An 18,477-nucleotide genomic window follows, 5' to 3' on the forward strand; every position below is an offset into this window, starting at 1 on the left:
TATCAGGTTGTATCATCACTGCCCCAGGCTGTTTACCCAGAAACAATAGCTACACATAGGTAGACTATGCAGAAAAAAAAGCACCAAACTGCAAACTATAAAAGTGGGGAAAATCTTTGGCATTTTAAACTCCACTAATTGGTCAGATCTCTCTCTCTCTCTCTCTCTCTCTCTCTCTCTCTCTCTCTCTCTCTCTCTCTCTCCTCTCCCTCTCCCTCTCTCTCTCTCTCTCTCTCTGTATTGTTTTGGAGGCTGTCCTGGAACTTGCTCTGTAGGCCAGGCTGGCCTCGAACTCACAGAGATCCCCCTGCCTCTCCCTGGGATTAAAGGCGTGCACCACCAACGCCCGGCTAAAAAGGTCCATTTCTAACAGCAATGATTTTATTTAAGTAACTCAAGCCCTCTGAGCAGGATGCGAGTGACACTTTCTTTCCTATGGAAACTTGTAACTTGACTGTTCAGAAGATCAGATGTGGTCATATCATAATCATGGATATTCCTCTGGAACGAGGGAAACAAGCAGAGGTTCTGGGTTCTCTACACCTAAACTTACCGAAGAAACCATTCCTTCAAGAGTGCAACAGATCATGAAGCACAGACCCACCAGCTGGGACAGGTCACATCAAATGACAAGAAGGGCAGAGGTGTACGAAGACAGCTAACCAGAGCATCATTTCCCCTGGTTAAGCTACTGCTGCTCAGTGCCCCGAGGAGATCCCCAGGGACTCTTGTGGCTGCTTCTTGGTTTATGTCACACTTACACAAAAAGACGTATGAAAAGCAGCTAAAGGGCTGTCAGCTGGAGAAGCGGCGAACTGTCCAGAAAGGGTACAGGAGGGAGGGAGGGTCAAGCACGCAGAGACAAGATGCTGTGACGTAGAGGCGCAATACGCAAGAGTGACAGAGGGCCCCAGCAAGGATCACCAAGGATAACACCAGTAGTGTTAGGATGAGCAAAGGGCCAGGAGGCAATGACAACATCTGAGGCATCTCAGGGGGTGGGCAGAGCCGGGAAGCACGCAGATGAGGGGCAGCCGAGGTGACAGGCTTGAGAGTCACCTGAGTTCAAATCCCCCAGGCAGGGTTCGCTTGCTAGCATGTTAAACAGCATCTCTTTTACCCAGGTCCCCTCAAGCATAACTCAGCCAAGGACCACTGCATGCAACACTGTGCCGATCTAGACCTAAGCTAGGTTCCAGAGCAGAATACAAAGACAAGCTACTTCTAGGGGGGTGCTGACCCCACTTTAAGCACATCCAGATAAAGGAGACCTCAAGACACACATTGCAGATGAAAGGGGGTGTAAAGGCAGGTAGCGAGTGTGTGCCCAGAAGTATGGCTTCCTCATCCCGAAGGCGACACTGTCAGCACAGTGAGGACACACAGGAAGCTGCGGGGGCAGGACGGTCCCATCTGCCACCAGGCACCGTCATTCCTTCCTTTTTTTGTTTAGACAGGGTCTGTCTCACTATGTGATCCAGGTATCCAGACTGACCCCAAAATCCTAATCGTCCAGCCGTGGCTTCTGGAGGGTTGAGGCCACACAGGGAAGCCGAAATGCTCAGCTCGGGGAGTTTCTGATTCTAATCATAGACTCTACCTACACCTAACAAGGAATAGGCACAGGACCACAGCCTTAACCTATGACTTCATGGGGGAAGCCCAAGGCAGGGCTGCATCTCTGGGAGGGGGAAATAAACAGACTTAATCTATCAGCCTATGTGTCTACTGCAGGGACTTTCCTGATGAGTCAGAATGCAATGGCAAACCCAGGCCTCTCCTATTCTTCCTGCAAGAGGATAAACTGGGAAAAAGAAAAGAAAAGAAAGAAAAAAGCAGAACTCAACACCCTTAGAATTCGTAAGCAGACAAGGATACTGAAGGACAATGGCACCCGAGGGAAGGGTCGGCAGAGTTGGGCACGGGGTAGCTCTTTGCATTCTTTAAGCAGTACCTCACCGGGGTCCAGAAGTCCCACTGGCCAACATGCTAACCACGCTGCAAAGAAACCATGTGGCACTACAAATCATGCTTTATTTTCTTTGATCTTTGGGGTTTGGGGCTGTATTCTTTGTTTCCCCCACTGTAAAACAAAACAAAACCCTAAGCTGCAACACATTCCCGATAAAGGCAAGTATTAAAAAAACAAAAAACAACACCTCATTTTCCTTCTCACTGGCATTCATTCTTGTGGTATTTCGAGTCACAGAAGTTGATGGAAGAAAAGGGTATAGGGCTGCAAGTCCCCATCCCTGGGCCTCTGGAACTCGTAAATGACACGACTGAATCACATTTCTTCCACCCAGACAGGAGGTCTGTAACAGCATCTACCAGTGATTAGCTTGGGAAAACTGAGGGGGCGGGGCGGGGGCAGAACAAGAGTCCTAAGTAGCATAGGAAGAGACAATAGAAACTTCTGGCTTTGATGACAGAAGCACCGGGAGAGGCCAGCACAGTCCCTCAGGTGAAGCCATCCCTGTGCAACATTTTCAAGTCAACCCAAGCATCAGCTACAGAGCTGATAAGCAGCAACAGAACAAAGGCTACGCAACCGCACACCTGTGCCTCTAAATTTGTTCAAGTCTCTTCTGAGATACCTGCTTTGTTTACACAGGACCCTTGCCAAGCTACAGGTAGGGAGGAAGTATCCATAGCAAGTGTCAGACATCATGAAGGGTCTCACCACAAACACTGCTGGGCTTAGGACACTACATCTCCAAAGACATTTGTAAAAAGATCCATTACCAGGGACTGGAGAGATGGCTCAGGGGTTAAGACTGCTCTCCCAGAGGATCCGGGTTCAATTTCCAGCACCCACATGGCGGCTAGCGACTGTCTGTAATTCCAAGATCTGACACCCCCACACAGACATACATGTAGACAAAACACCAAACGCACATACATACCGTAAAATAATAGTAAAAAAGAATGGTGGGCCAACACCAATGCACATACAGTCAAATAATAACAAAAAGAATGGTGACCATGTAGTGAAGAAGTAACTACAGACCCCATCGGCAAGTAGGTGGGGTTCATACAACTGCTGTTTGAACCATAAGCGGCAACACTGTAGATCAGAAGACACTGGGTTGAAAGCACACAGGAAATTCAAGGAAGCACCACCATCTAAAAGTGGGGCCTTGAGAGCAGCTGAGGGAAGCCATGTTGACTTGTGTGACAGCTACCTACCCTACTCACACAACATGCATGCTCTGTCTCCCCCCCCCCCCCGGAGGATCAAAGCCATACCCACATAATGAGGGTATGCACTATAGGAGAGAAACTTCATATTATAAACATCGGATGTCCTATAAAGTCCTTTAAAAATAGAAACACCTAACAAGATTCTCCTAGACCAAGACAAAAGGTTCAATTCTTTACGCTTTCAAGTGGGCTATTTAATGACTGCCAAGAAAAAGAAAACAGCACAGTGGGCATGCCTAAGATCACGGTCTGCTGGGGCTGGCTGTATGCAACGCTCCACGAGACAGGCTATCAATATTGCACACAAAGCCTCTCGTGTTCTTGATCAACTCCCGAAAAACTCATCATATAGGACAGAGAAGCTGGGCATGCTAGGAGCAGAGCCAGATGTTAAAAACCAAGACCACCAGTGCCAGGATAACTAAGTAAGAAGGGGTCTGGCAAGAAAAACTTACACTAGAAATCATGGGAGCCATTAGTGGAAAAGCCTAACTCCAACCTGTGGTATTGGATAACATAATCAAATGTGTTTGGTGGTTTGAAGGGAACTGGATATAATTAAAAGTTCTGTAGATAGGAAGGAAGGGAGGGAGGAAGGAAGGAAGGATAGAACAAGCCTCTGTTTTCAATGGTCTAATCACATGTGGTTCTGACAATGGGGACCTTCTACAAGGCAGAAGAAATGGATTCATCAAACCGAAGACAGCAGGAAGCTGTCACCATGGAGATCTCCTGGGGGACAAGACTGTACGGGATCTTAATATGATCAGTATGAATCCCCTGTTTTCAGTCTTGGGTTTATGTCAAATATTTCACAAGAGCTGTGCCATGAGGGCACGGACAGGAAGATGTGAGATTTCTGCTCTAATAAGAAAACATACATACTTAAAAGAGGCTCACAGGTTAGGAGCCCTTGTCAGAAAATAAGGCCATTCTTTTCCAAAAATCTGGGAGGAGAAAGGGGAGACCTGAGTGTGCTTGGGTTGTGTGATTGGTCCAGGTTTCTTCCTGGACAGGAGGAGGCCTTTAAAGGGAACACAATCATCCTGCAGTTGTCACTAAGGTGACCACAGAACCATGGAATGCAAAATATTTGTCAAGAACTTTAATACCAAAGAAACCTACTATCTCCTTATTTCCCATGTTTGAAATGAAATCAGGGCCAAGTTTCCTGATTCTTCCCTTGCCCTGAGCAAGCTCCTGCCTATACTCTACAGTTCAGAAGCCACCAGGTAGTTCTGACAAGTTGATGATGTGGGCGTGGCCAGGGCAAGGCAAGAGTTTCCTTAAGCAGGACTCCAGTAGCCCAGAAAGTAATAACAATGGGCAAGTAGGACTGCATGAAGCTAAAAAGCACACATACAATGACCAAATACCAGAAAGTACTCACAAACTGGAAGACCATCTTTGCCAGCCATTATTCATCTGGCAAGGGATTAAAATTGAAAATATGTAAAGAACTAAAAAATAATAAAAAAAGATAAACAATCCAATCAATAAATGAGGAATCGAACAGCTTGGACACCTCTCCGAAGTAGAAACAACTAACAAACCCACGTTCAGCATATTTAGCCACTAGGGGAACGTCAATCAAAAGCACAGTGAGATTCCAGATTCCATCTCACTTTAGCCAGAATGGCTCTCCTCAAGAAACAGGCAATAAGGTTTGGTAGAGATGCAGACGACAACAAGCCCTCAATAGCTGTTTGCTGGTGGGAACGTAAATATAGCTCAGCCAATATGAAAATCAACCTGGGATTCCTCAAAGAAAAGTGAACACAGCAAGACCTACCCACCTTTGGGAGTACACCTTGAGTGTCTAAGTCAGCACATTGGAGACCCTTGCATACCCAGCTTTCTCACCGGTGATAGCCAAGTCATAGAATCAACCCTGATGCCTGTCTACAGATTAGAAAATGTGGTATACGGGCAACTGACATTAGTCAGCCATAAAAAAGACAATGGTCCTTTGCAGCAAAATGAGTGAACCCGGAGGGATTTTTGTGAGGCGAAATAAGCAAGACCCTGAAAGACAATGAGCAACGAGCCATCTAAAACAGACTCAGAAGCAGAGGACAAATCAGTGTTCACCAGAGCCTTGGGAGACAATTTCAGTTAAGCAGAAAGAGGAAGTTCCAGATCTCCTATATGGCATGGTGTTGTGGTATGTCTATTATATACTGAAAATTAATGCTTGCAGTGATTTGTGCAGTGTGCATGTGAAGTGAGAATGCAAGTGAGAATAAAAATGACCATGCAATGCCCACATGTATCAATTATGTTCATCAATGTATAATTACCATTTGTCAGTTCACTTAAAAAATAAAACCCCTACAATGGAGAGCTTACAGTGATTCTGTGCCCTGCTCTGCCCCTTCCCCATGTTCCTTCAGAGCTGAAAAGGTGAGCTATAAGGCCACTTACCCCTTACCTGTCAATGAACTGATCGATGATGACCATGTCACCAGGCTGGATCTCCTCTCTCAAGGACCCGCAAGCTGTGGTCACTAGGACATGTGTACAACCTTCTTCCTTCAGAGCCCAGATGTTTGCCTGGTAGTTGACTTTTGAAGGCATGATAGTATGCTGTCTCCCATGTCTAAGGAAGGAGATCACCATAGGACATCAGTCACCAGGGCAGGGCCTTTTAACAGTTATAAGGAAACAGAGACCCTGCCCACCCCTTCAGCCCAACTGGGTAAACTATGAAACTGCTCAGTCTATGAGCTCCTGCTGGCTTTGGATGACAGACCAGCTCTTTCCTGACTACTGTTATGGACTTAACTGAATCAAAGTTCTTTTGTTTGTTTGTTTTTTGAGACAAGGTTTCTCTATGTAGCCCTCCTGTCCTGGAACTCCTTCTGTAGACCAGGCTGGCCTCAAACTCAACAGATCTGCCCACCTCTCCTGAGTGCTGGAATTAAAGGCATGCACCACCATGGCTGAGCCCTGAATCAAAATTCTTGAACTGTAGACCTAACCCCATCTTGGATCACAGGCTGTGGCTGTACTTGAAGACAGGGCTCTTCCTTTGTTTGCTTGGTTTTGAAAGAAAAATTTACTTTGATTAATTTCTCAATGTATTGTTCAATATGATGTCAGCTTTTAATGTAAAAAAATTTGGTTCCACTGACATTTGGTAATGCTACGGAGAGCTACCACTTTCCCCAGTAAGAAGTAAACAGCCAGAGAGGGAAAGCATAGCTTTGTATGGCAACTTAAACCACAGGTTCAGAAGGCCACAACTTTTATACTGAAAATGGCATGGGCATTTCTTAGCTGGTAACAGAGATGACAAATGGGGAACAAGACGTGGGAACACCAAATGGAGTATGGTAGTAACAGCGGACAAAAAAGCCTTTAAGAATAACTCAATCACTTCCTCTGTGGCCTTCCCCCAAAGGCACCCAACCAACTCGGAGCCAGGAGTTTGTTCCACAGTGAAACATAACAAAATATGTACCTGTTCTACAGAGCTGTTAAATAAAAACTCACTATCATCCGGTTTGTAATTTAATGGTAACTGACTCTGGACTGGCACTAAGGTTTCCACCCTGACTTCATAGACAGCCTCTAAAAAAGCAGGAGCCCTCACTACCCAGAGATACGTATATCTTCCTGGGGCTGGCCTCCAAGGCTCTCAGCAGGTTTCCCCAGAAGAAATGAAATACCTGTGTAATGTAAACAACTGTTTCTTCCCTGAGCTTGGAAAAAAAAAACAAAAAAAAAAAACCAGGCATTTCTCCAGCAATGACTATAGCGGAAGGAACCAGAGTTGTAAGAAATCTATAGCAGGGGACTGCTTAAAACTACATTTTAGCTTTGCCGGCTCCCAAGAACCTACTTTCCACGTCACTGTGGTGGACAAAGGTTTGTTAGGTCTCCCTTTCATGCCCCGTATAATCCACACATCTAGTGTGCGCCGGCTGAGACTTGTTCCCCAACTCCTGTGACTAGGTGCCACCTTGCTGGCCTGAGGACCTGCTTGCTATTGCCTTAACTGAAGGGGAGGCCACTTGTGGTCAGGGGAATTTCTAACTATGCTGCTTTCTGGGCAGCAGCTTACACCACGAGGCCTGTTTAGGGAACCAGGGTACAAACAGGCACAAGAAGTGATCCAGGCTAGCTCCGGGACAGAGACCTCTTCCCCGACAACTGTAACTGCTTTCAGACAAGGACTCATCACAAGCAAAGCATCTCATCTGTCTGATAATTGGAAGAAAGCAAGTAACAAAGCCAATAGTTTTGTTTTGTCCTTAGGACAGAAACTGGAACATCAGTGGCATTCAACAGATCTATTTTCCAAACCAAAGTGAGGAAGGAGATCTTTATTTCCTAAATACCTATAATCTGAGCTTGTCCCAGAGCCATGTGTAGTAAATAAAGGAACTGATGTATTCTGACTCTACAGACACCTATCCCATATCTACATTATTATCTATTCCTGGACTCTAAGTTAAATTTAAATTCTCCTGAAGTAATAATATTCAACAACAACAAAAAACTCAAAATACTTTACCTTGCAAGAAGCACACAATCGACGTTTTTTATCTTCCCCAAAATTAAGGCATCAGATGGCTGCAGGCAATTAAAAGCAGACAGTCGCAGCTTAGTAATTTTAAAACATGTATAAACAGTTCTTAAACATCTGAATCATTAAACCACAGAAAACTGGTAGAAATCTAGTTTGTAGATATTCCTTAGGAAAAGGACTTTAGGTGTTACTGATCAACATTATCACCCGTAAGTGCTCTCCGCTAGCAAGGACCCCACAGGCTATGAAGCAGCATTGCAGGGGCTTTGTACCAACTGTCCTGGGAAACTCCCAGGGTAGACTAATCAAATTTACGTGTGTCTAGGGCATTTGAAAGGGTTCAAGAAATGTTGTGAGTCAAAAGCTGAAAGGTTAGGAGATCACTGCGGGGCACCAAGAACTAAGCGATGGACCCACCTGCTTGTGGCAACCAGGGTTAAGATGGCCACAGAATGAGCTAACGTGACGAAGGGAAAAACCCAAGAGCTGACATTGGAAAGCCTGAGGCTAAGGGTGAGACGGGAAAGGACTTGGAAAACCCCAGGTCAAGCTAAGAGCTTAGCCTAAAAGGAGGGCCGGGCGGGGATGCAAGTCTTCCTCAGAGGAAGGAATGCCAGTGTTCGGGAGAGGCAATGTGAAATTAGGAATGTAGACAGCTCACCCAGCCCGGGCTGGAAAATAAGCAGCCTTCCCAAGAATCCCCTTATTCCTAACCCCAGGACTCATCTTGGCCAGAAGAGCCAATTCATAATGACTCTCTCTATCTATAGCCACCAGTCTGTCTGCTAAGTTAGCATGGCGTGAACTGGGCTCTAAATCAGAAACAGTTGAATTTAAGATGAGCATCTTGACTTCTAGGAATGCAAACCGAGATGCCACTTGTGTGTTTGAAAGCCGTGTCATCCAAACGGCAGCCTCACGCACCTTCAAGGACAACTTAGCCCATGAAACCCAGCAGCAGCACTGCGGGCCCTCTACCTGGACCAGGTTTTAGGCTGTCCATACAAAAGCAACCGCGGTTGCTTTTCTTGACGTTGAAAATTCAAGCCAGTAATAAGCAACCAAAGTGTCAGCGGGACATTAACCTTGCCAAATGGAGTATCCACATATTTCTCAGTTCTTCCTTCTAAAATTTCTGGATCATCCAAGCCCGTTCCACCGATTATTCCAATCTAAGGGAGAAAAGAGAAGAAAGAAGGTTGTCAGTTCTGGTCATGCTTCATTTAAGCAAATATATTTATCCACACTCACAGGCCCTTTCCCATTGCTACCAAACCCCAAAAGAAAATGACTGACGAACAGTAAACATTTAAAAGCTTTCTATTAAGAAGAAATAATCAAAACAAAAAACCCTCAAGCAAAACAACACCAAAACCCTATGGTCTTCTAGATTCTAGAAACAGCCAAACACAGACCACTGTTCTGGACTGCATCACGTTTACTCCAACTGAATTACTAATAGAGTTACTTTTAGGTTAGAAACTGAGCTCAAATGTGGTTGCAGAAAGATCTTTCTGACCAAGGTTGTTTCTCTACCACGTTTATTGTGGAGTAAGAAAAGCCTGACACAAAAACTTAGGTCTGTTTATTTGGAAAGGGTTTCTTCTCACTACGATATGTCACAAAACAAGAAGGGAATGCAGGTAAAAGATGAGGGACATGGCAAGCCCTCGCTGATGCACATTCTTACTAAATCAAGCTGCCATGTGTGTGTACACACACACACAGTAGACAGTATTTCACATACTAAATGATTCAAATAGCCATAAAAATGAGCAATGCACACACAGAGTAGACACGACATAAATCCAAATGTTTATAAAAGTAAGCGATTCAAAAGTTTCAATTCGTGAGTTCAAGCATTTTATTTCAGTTTCCTGAAATTATCTAGAAATCCATGGCCTTGGGAAAAGTAGAGAATGAAACCTAATTCTTGAAGAGCTGATCTAGGGTTGCAGAGATGGCTCAGCAGTTAAGAGGACTCCCAGCAATCAATCACACGGTGGCTCACAACTGTCTGTAACTCCAGTTCCAGGAGACCCGACACCCTCTCCCGGCTTCTGAGGACCATGTACAGATGTGATATACAGACACACGTGTAGGCAGAACACCAGCAAAAAATAAATCTTAAAAAACTGTGTTGATCTAGGAAATAAACAAGAACAAATACAAAGACAAATATTAAAGCCTTAACATTAAAAATTCTGCAACATGGGGCTGGAGAGACGGCTCAGAGGTTAAGAGCACTCGCTGCTCTTCCAAGGTCCTGAGTTCAATTCCCAGCAACCACATGGTAGCTCACAGCCATCCGTAGTGAGATCTGGCGCCCTCTTCTGGCACGTGGGCACAACACCGCATACACAACAAACAATTAAGTATTTTCTTAAAACTAAGCAACATTATCATTAGGAAGTTCTTCCTGTGGAAAATACATAGTGTCAACAGATGCTATGACATGGGGCTTCAAGGAGAAACCTCATAGAAAACAACCTCAGCACTTTTTAAAATGAAAAGATGCAAACATATTGTTACCAAATCAAATTTCCTGACTCCGGAGAATAAAGTTCCAAAACAAAGAATTTGTGGGATTTTGTTGTTAAGAATGGCTGAGTCGCTGGGCGTTGGTGGCGCACGCCTTTAATCCCAGCACTCGGGAGGCAGAGGCAGGTGGATCTCTGTGAGTTCAAGGCCAGCCTGGTCTACAGAGTGAGTTCCAGGACAGCCTCCAAAACAATACAGAGAAACCCTGTCTCGAAAAACCAAAAAAAAAAAAAAAAAAAAAAAAAAAAAAGGCTGAGCAACACTTCCTGGTGGCTAAGACAGTTGAGGTTGGTGCCACCTTGTGGCACATTGCTGAAATTACAACAGGCTTTGTATTTTTATATCGGTGTTGATATATAAAAGTAACCAACACATTGGCATTTCAAATCAACAACATTTATTTGTTCCAAACACTTAGTTACTTAAATTCTTCAGCTCAACATATATACACACACACACAAACCATTCTGTTTTGCAAAACCCTAGCACTTCTGCTGGTGCAAGTTTCTATGTCTGGGCTAACAGACTGATAGGAAGACCAGCGTATGAAAGGACCATCACCCGACTGTTCGAGAATTTAGCTACTTGATGCACAAAGGAGACTAGAAGGCAGGCTGATCAAACCAAGGCCATCTTCAGCTCTAGAGGGAGCTTGTGGCCAGCCCGAGCCACACAACAGGAAACAAATGTGTGTGGGTATGTGGATGGGGGGTATATAAAACTTCAGACCTTTTACTTATGCCCACTGGGCCAGAGCATCTCAGATCTGAGTCAACCCTGAACCTTCAGGCTTGAGTGCAAAGCAGATCTCATTTAGTTTTCCAATCACCCCCAGAATGCAGACAGGCCAGCGGAGCAAGAGAGCAGCCATTGGGACAGGGTCGTTCCTGAAACTCACCCTCCCTTCGATCCCAGCTTGGACTTCAGTCCAAACCCTCCAGGCTACAGGATGGCCATGCCCTAGGAAGTTGGCAACTCAAGCCTCAGCAAGGAGCGACAGTACTTGAATGACAGCAAGCTGACCAGAAAGCTACAGCAGTCTGCAGACAAGCCCCTTCTGTCACTCATCTAGCTGACAAGGGACACCTACACCTGACAGGGAACCAAAGCAGCAACTGAACACCACTGCCACACCAGGGAATGGAACCTTGAGGATAGAGGCCTGCAGTGCCAGTATGTGGCCAATGTCGCCACCTTCTGGCTGCACAGGCAAAGTACATCTTGATGAAGTTCCCAAGCACAGACAGGTCAGTGCAGAGTGGTTTCAGCGGCCTCCTCTTACCTGATTTTCCACAGCCACTCTCTTAGCGAGGTTCCTACCTATGGTGTTAGCCCCACTGTACAAACGATGAAAGAGAAGCACTATGTGCCAACTCCCAGTAACCTCTAGAGTCTTCCAGAAGCTCAGTCTACTACTAGAAAGTCACTACCTCTAGGATATAAAGAAACTGGTTTCTTCCATCAGGTCAAGCTTTTGTCCAAGGTGACAGAGCACATTATGCACAGCCTCTGGATAGCCGGGCGAGCATCTAAGGTGGTGTTTCTCAAACTTCCTAATGCCGTGGCCCTTTAATACAGTTCCTCATGCTGTGGTGACCCCCAATCATAAAGCTGTTTCCATTGCTACTTCATAACTGCAGTTTTGCTACTGTTATGAATCATAATGTAGATGTCTGGTATGTAACCCACAGGGTCGTGACCCACAGGTTGAGAACCACTGATCTAAGGAGCCTGTTGACAGCTCCTCCCACACTCAGGACACGCCACCAGGTCTCAAGTCCCGGCAACTCCAGAATGCCTAAAAGATGGGTTCAAGGGCTGAGTTAGAATGGGACAACTTGGCACACCCTGGAAGTCTTCACTACACAAAACAAGATTCTCAAACAGGGATACACCTAACTGCTCATCATTCTCCCCAATCTCCCACCACAGCCTCCTCAGAAAGAACGCCTGCTTCCAGCACTGAAGGTGTCCCCTGCGGTGCCTTACCTTCCCGGCACCCGAAACAGGAAATGTTAGCTACCCAATCTGTCTCAGGTTGGGACGGTGCCTGCATTTCCTCCCTATGCACTTTTTCTGGCGCCTGAAAGCCAGGGACTCCACCTACCCTACTTGGTCTCAGAAGCCATCCTTCTGAGCCCTGGACATCCTGTCTCACAGACGTCCCCAGACATATTCTCAAATGCCAAAGTCAGAGAGATGCTCATGACAGGAAGATGGGTGGCTTTTGAACACGCCAAACTCAAGATGAGGAAAGCTAGCCAGGAGGGATCTGGCACAGTCTGTCATCTGGGATCTCAGTCCTGCAGCTCCGGTTATCACCAACAAACATAGCAGGTTTTGCTGACCGAAGCCTTCACCACTGAGCCAACCTGGCTGCGTGCGTGCGTATGGTCTTGTAGGATCCCACAGAACCCAGGAGGCCCAGAGTCATGGGGACAAAGAGGCCTAACGCCTCAGCCTGGGAGGTCTGCAGAAAACCGGTAATATGAACCAAGGGGACCATGTCACGGGTGGCTCTGCCTCCCACAACTTATACACTAAGTAAGCTTCCTTCACAGGGATGCCTATGGGCCTCACTGGCCCCAGTCCAAATTTATATGCGGATGTTGTGATGCTCAGTACTCTTAGTGACTGTATTTGGAGGCAGGGTCAAACTTAGAAAACAAAAACCAAACAACAACAAAGACAAAGAAACAACACAGCAAGCAAGCAAACAACACACACTGGACACTTAGAAGAGGAATTGTAACACACACACACCCAGAATGAAGACCATGAAAAGTCCCCCAAAAGAGGCCACTCCCACTTCACAAGCCCTAAAATGCGGATAGAATGACCAGAAGTTCTGGATTGTAAAGTGAAGTATTTATCTAATTTTTCTTTATCAGTATAAAATCGAGAGTCAGATACTGGGTCAAGAAACTGAATGGTCAGAGAAGCTGCGGCTAAGCCACCAGTGACTTCCCATCTCTTCCATTCCTTCCTCAAAAAGCGCCGAGTTCCTCTCTAAGTCCCGCCTTACTACTTCCTTGGTCCTCCAAAACTCTATGATTAGCTAGTGGCTAGTTCCGCTCTCTGATTCAAAACAAAACAAACTTTATTGTCAGAGTGTGATCAAATGGTCACAACAGTAAAGAGCTGGAATGCTGCAGATCCAGAGCCCAAGCTGGGGCCATGCCTTGGGCTCTGCTGCCCACCCAAGTCTTACCTAACGCCCCAGCTACCGGCAGGGAAAACCTTCTGGAACCTGTGGATTCAGCAGACCACTAAGTTCTATCAGCTCGAAGCTAAGGACGTCGGACAGAAACTGAGAGACTTCCTGCCCTGCTGTAAGCTGCCTATCCCATCTGAGCTCCCACCAAAGCATTCACAAACGCCTCGATTTATGTCTTCATTCTATCCCATAACAAAATAAACTTAACGAAACCATTTCTACATTTTCTTTGGGGCAACTTAAATCCATGTTCCTAGGACACAACTCATCTTGGCTCAGATATCTTATATTCTCTTTGAGGGTTTTTTTTTTGTCCAAATATGTGGAAAACGTGGCCATCCAAGGAGGGTTACCATGAGGGACGGGGACGGGGGCACCAACCCTCTTGGCATGTTACATGCGACAACTAGCCTTCAGTACTGTGAGGTAGAGTCTGTCGCTCAGGCTTCCCAGCCTGCTGAGCTGTGTTGAGGCCATCCTAGTAACTTGATGCAGGTATTACAGTCAGAGAAGCATGATGGTCTGGAAGACCAGAATAGCCATGGCTTTAATGTCACAGCCTCTAGATTCCCTGATGACATACATTTCACACCTGAAACTATTACTTTCTGAGGTGCGTTTTCCTCAAAACTCAACATATTCACACCGTATTCTCCTCTGCTTGTGGAACAAGGCAGGATGTAGCTCCTCTAGTCAGTTGATGGTTAAATGTCTAAAATGTGAGTTAACTGAGTATGGCAGGCTGTATAATGACCCCTTTCGCTAGTCAGCCGGCTTTCTGGCCCTGAGGAGACGTTTACTTTGGCTCCCAGTTTTTGTCTGTGGTCAGCTGGCCCCGTGGCTACGCCTGGGTGAGGCAGAGCATCTAGGTACAGAGGAGAGAGTCAAGCTGCTCAAATCACAGCAGCAAGGAAGCAAAATGGGAAGGTGTGCGTGCGGCTCCAAGGCCCCCATGAGCATCGTGCCTTACATGTCTTAACTTCCAGAACCAGGCTGGCCTCCTGTGGGTACCATCTCCCAAAAGCACAACAGGCTGTAACCTTTAGCATGTGGAATTTAGGATCCAAACTACAAGAGCCCCCCCCCCATATATACACCTTCCCCTCAGAACCTATAAATGTGATTCAGTGTAAATAAATTAAAATGAGGTGGGAGACTGTCCTGGACTATCTGGATGGGTTGTAAATGGACTCGGGGTTTTGATAGCAGGAAATCAAGAGGGAGAAGGTCATGTGATGATGGAGGGTGTGGTGACTTTAGGGCCAGTAGACAGTGACAGTGTCTCTAGAAGCTAGAGTCAAGTCAATGAATCCTTCCTTCTTTCCTACTGAGATCCTGCAAAAGGAGCCGGCCATACTGACTTCTTGATCTAAGACTCGTTTTGGACTCGTGGCCCCTAGAACTATGAGAATACACTGGAGCTTGAAGGCACTCAGTTTGAACTAATTCTTGTTGTGGCCACAGAGGAAGAACCATGTCCGCACTTTCAAGCTCCCTGACATCAGTGCTGCAAAAGCCAGGAGACAGCTAATATCCTTGGCTGGTTAGCACCCAGCTCGCTGGGCCATACCCCATAGACTTATGGTTCAGCAGGACTGGGCTGAGGTCTGGGACTCTGCATTTCTAACAAGGTGTCAGGAGGCGGTGCGCTGCATGCTTTGAAAACCGCTGAGGCACAGTTTAGAATACAGTGATAACCACAGCTATGGGTCTGGGGGCCATCACATACAAGTATTTATATTATCTGTTTTCTCAACTTTTCTATGTGGGTCAGGTTTTTAATTAGCCTGTAGAACCAGTATGGAAAACAAATGTACTATTGCATTATATCAATTCCTGTTTCATACTCTACTGCTCCTAGCAAAACACGCCCAGAACCAAAAGTAACTTCCTCAAGGCAACCTGGGTCCCCTATTTCCTTGCTTCTCTTTGGAGGCAGCTATAATGCCCCCTTCCTCAAGAGGGGAGTCTTAGTTCTCCTCATCAGGCAGTCTCTCAGGCCCAGGGAGTCTTTAACCAAATATGAGATAGCTTTCCTGGGGGTGGCTGAGATTATAATTATACAACACGTGCAGCTGCCACGGGGTCAGGGGAGGAGGTACTGTAGGCCCTTTGTGGGGAGGGGATGAGGGTGCATTCCGTGTGCTGCAAAGCTTAGGACAAGCCTCCAGAAGAACTGCGCCAACCATGCTGGAGACAGCCCAAAGGGGAGGTTTAAAGGCCATCTTTCAAACCAGGACACTCTGTGACTTGCCTTACCACCACTATCTGAAGTCTACTATTCCCTCTCTATTACTCTAACATGGTTAACATTACTCCCTAATCTCCCAGAGCAGAAACTAGCCAGGGGGCATTACAGATCCCTGAAGCAGCTCTCCAAATACCCGCCTCTCTGGATGCCAAAGGTTTGCTTTGCCGTTTGTACAGTCAAGCACCCAGAAGCCCACGGCTGAGGCTGGACACATTTCCCTGAAGTCTTCCCAGACAATGCCAGATATTAATCTATGGCCTGCCTCCACCCACGGCTGCTTCTCGGGGTATGCACACATGCAGGAACCATTAAGATAATGGAGACAACCGTCGTCAAACCCAGAGGGACTCATCGACCACCCTGTTACCACAGTAAAGAAGCCCCTCATACCCCACGCTTTAGCCCTAATCAGAAACACATCAGTGGAAGGAATTATATTTACCCTCCTTGCTTTTGTTTGGAAAGGATTCCTCAGCACCTTTCCGGTTGGATGTCAGACACAGAAACCAAGCTCTCCCTCTCGCTACACTCCCCAAGTTACCTCTACCCTGCCTGCCTGCAGAGCCTCGCCACCTCCATGGCCGCCAGCCTGCCCTGGAGCACAAGTGCCATGGCTTCCGGCCAGATGCGGTCCTTCACCCAGAACAGGCCATTCTGTACAGAGCAGCCAGGCAATCACTTCAAGCATAAACCAGAGCTACCTCTCTCGTCAGAATCCTTAAAATGGCTTCCAAAGCATTTAGAATCAAATCCAAATTCTTTCCCTTTTTTTTGGGGGGGGGAATTGGGTCTTAATACGCAGCTATGGTTGACCGGGAACTCACTATGCAGACCAGGCTGGATTCAAACTCATAGATCTGCCTGCACCTGCCTATGCCTCCAGGGTGCTGGGTTTAAAGGTGTGTGCAAATCCACAATCCTTATCGTGGTTTATATCCCGAAGGCCCTCACACATCCTGCTAATTCTTCTTCCCCAGACCTCCCCCTATGTTCTTCAACAGCATTTTAAACATTAGCTTGTCCTCAACATGCTCAAGCTGCTACACGACCACCACTAAGACTTAGCAAACTTACTTCTCACAATTGGCAGGTCTAAGGATAATTCAGTGCCCGGGAGAGCCTGCTCTTTAGTTCACAGATGGTCTCTTAGATGGCCGAATCATGTGGCTGTCAAGGCCTGATGCCTTTTACAGTGATGCTGCTGCCACCATGGAAGCTGTATGATCATGACTTAATCACCTCCAACCACCCCATCTCCTCAAACAACCACACTGGTGGCAGAGCTTAGAAACCACTGCCTGAAGGCCTTCCCCCCCACTCCATGACTCTTTCTAGTTCACGCATAATCGTCCTCCATCCCCAATACAAGACAAACTTAGAGACGCCGTCTCACTCAAACATGTATTTACAGAGCCTGGCAGGTTTCCCATGAAGTATTTTCGGGTGGGATTCTGCCAGTAGACAGCTAGGTTTCATTCAGATGCCAAATACTCTACTGTCCATTTAAAACCGAAGGCTTTTCATCTGTATGTTCTATTTGTATCTCTTAAATCCAGGGTTCGAGCCCCCAGTAACATTTCCATCTTACAATGGGCTGGCATTAATGGAGTAAGAACTAAGCTGTGTGTGCAATATGTTACTGTGTTTAACTCTAACAATTCTCAAAGTAGGTGTGATTAGCCCTAAGAGTACACCTCTCATAGAAAGAGGTAGGTAGCATTGGACTAGGCCAGGTCTCCTCAGCTCCAGTTTTTTGGCCCTCATCCGTTCCAGTCCCAATGCCAATGTGGGAATATTCCTACTGCTGTGCCTAATCAAACTGTTGCTTCTCAATAACAGATGAAATGGTGCGGCGAGTCAGGCAGCATGCCACGGGCCAGACACAAATGTGTCTCCTACACCCATACTTGAGAATGCCCAGTGGTTCTTGCAGAGGTGGCCTGTGTACACACACACAGCCCATGCTCTGTACTTCCTAAGGTAGGACGCCCTCTTCACTCACACAGTAAAACAGAGGCCGTGTTTCAGGTCTGAGCACTGTCTCATATCTGCTTGACGAGAAGGCCAGGTTTTAGGCTTAGTCGTTATTTAGGCCCAGTTTTGTTGTGGGATATCCGATCACACTGTGAGGTAAAATCGACCTTGGGTCAGGAGGCAGAGCCAGCAACTAGTTGACAGAAAGTAACCATGGAGAGTCAGAGGGAGCCTGGAAGAGGGACACAGAGACTCACGGGAAGTAGTAGGGAGGGACTTTGAGGTACAGCAGAAGGACGATCTGTTTCAGAGACACCCGCTAAGAGGGAAGGCTGGCTCTTCAACCTCTCTGATCTAGCCAGGTTTCCATCCCCGCCTCGGACTCCTGAGTTCTACTGGTAAACAGAACGATGGACATTTAGTTAACAACTACATTTGGTGGCGGCAGCAGGAGGGGGTGCAGAGGGTCACGAAAGTCCTGCTGGGGTGGGCCAATGACCAGAGTCCCCAGATCCTGGCTGCAGCAGATTCAGGCGCAGTCACTGTGTCGGCAGACGCCTGAGTTGACCTTTCAAGGCCTCAGCCTTACATCTGTAAGAACACCATTGCCAGATAACATGCAGAGAAAATAGTTTGTGTGGGGTGCTGTGCCCAGGTTCATGTGTGTATATACGAAGGCGTACATACATGTATGTGTGAGCAGAGGCCAGAGGCTGACATTAAGTGCTTCCCTCAGTTAACCGTAACCTGTCTTTT

At 46.5% G+C, this 18,477-nt stretch overlaps 1 protein-coding gene across 1 annotated transcript in view; it reads right to left on the reverse strand.

Annotated features, from left to right (window-relative positions):
- The window catches only part of LOC101837435 (methylthioadenosine phosphorylase), a 35,386-nt gene that overhangs the window by 14,718 nt on the left and 2,191 nt on the right, over positions 1-18,477 (reverse strand). The window contains exons 2-4 of the mRNA XM_040757174.1: positions 8,824-8,910; positions 7,724-7,782; positions 5,636-5,803 (exon numbers count right to left, since the gene is read on the reverse strand). Of these exons, the coding sequence (XP_040613108.1) occupies positions 5,636-5,803; positions 7,724-7,782; positions 8,824-8,910 (314 nt within the window). The remainder of the gene's footprint in view (positions 1-5,635; positions 5,804-7,723; positions 7,783-8,823; positions 8,911-18,477) is intronic.

The sequence above is a fragment of the Mesocricetus auratus genome, unplaced genomic scaffold (assembly GCF_017639785.1).
Source record: "Mesocricetus auratus isolate SY011 unplaced genomic scaffold, BCM_Maur_2.0 Super-Scaffold_100014, whole genome shotgun sequence".
NCBI classification, from domain to species: Eukaryota; Metazoa; Chordata; class Mammalia; order Rodentia; family Cricetidae; genus Mesocricetus; species Mesocricetus auratus.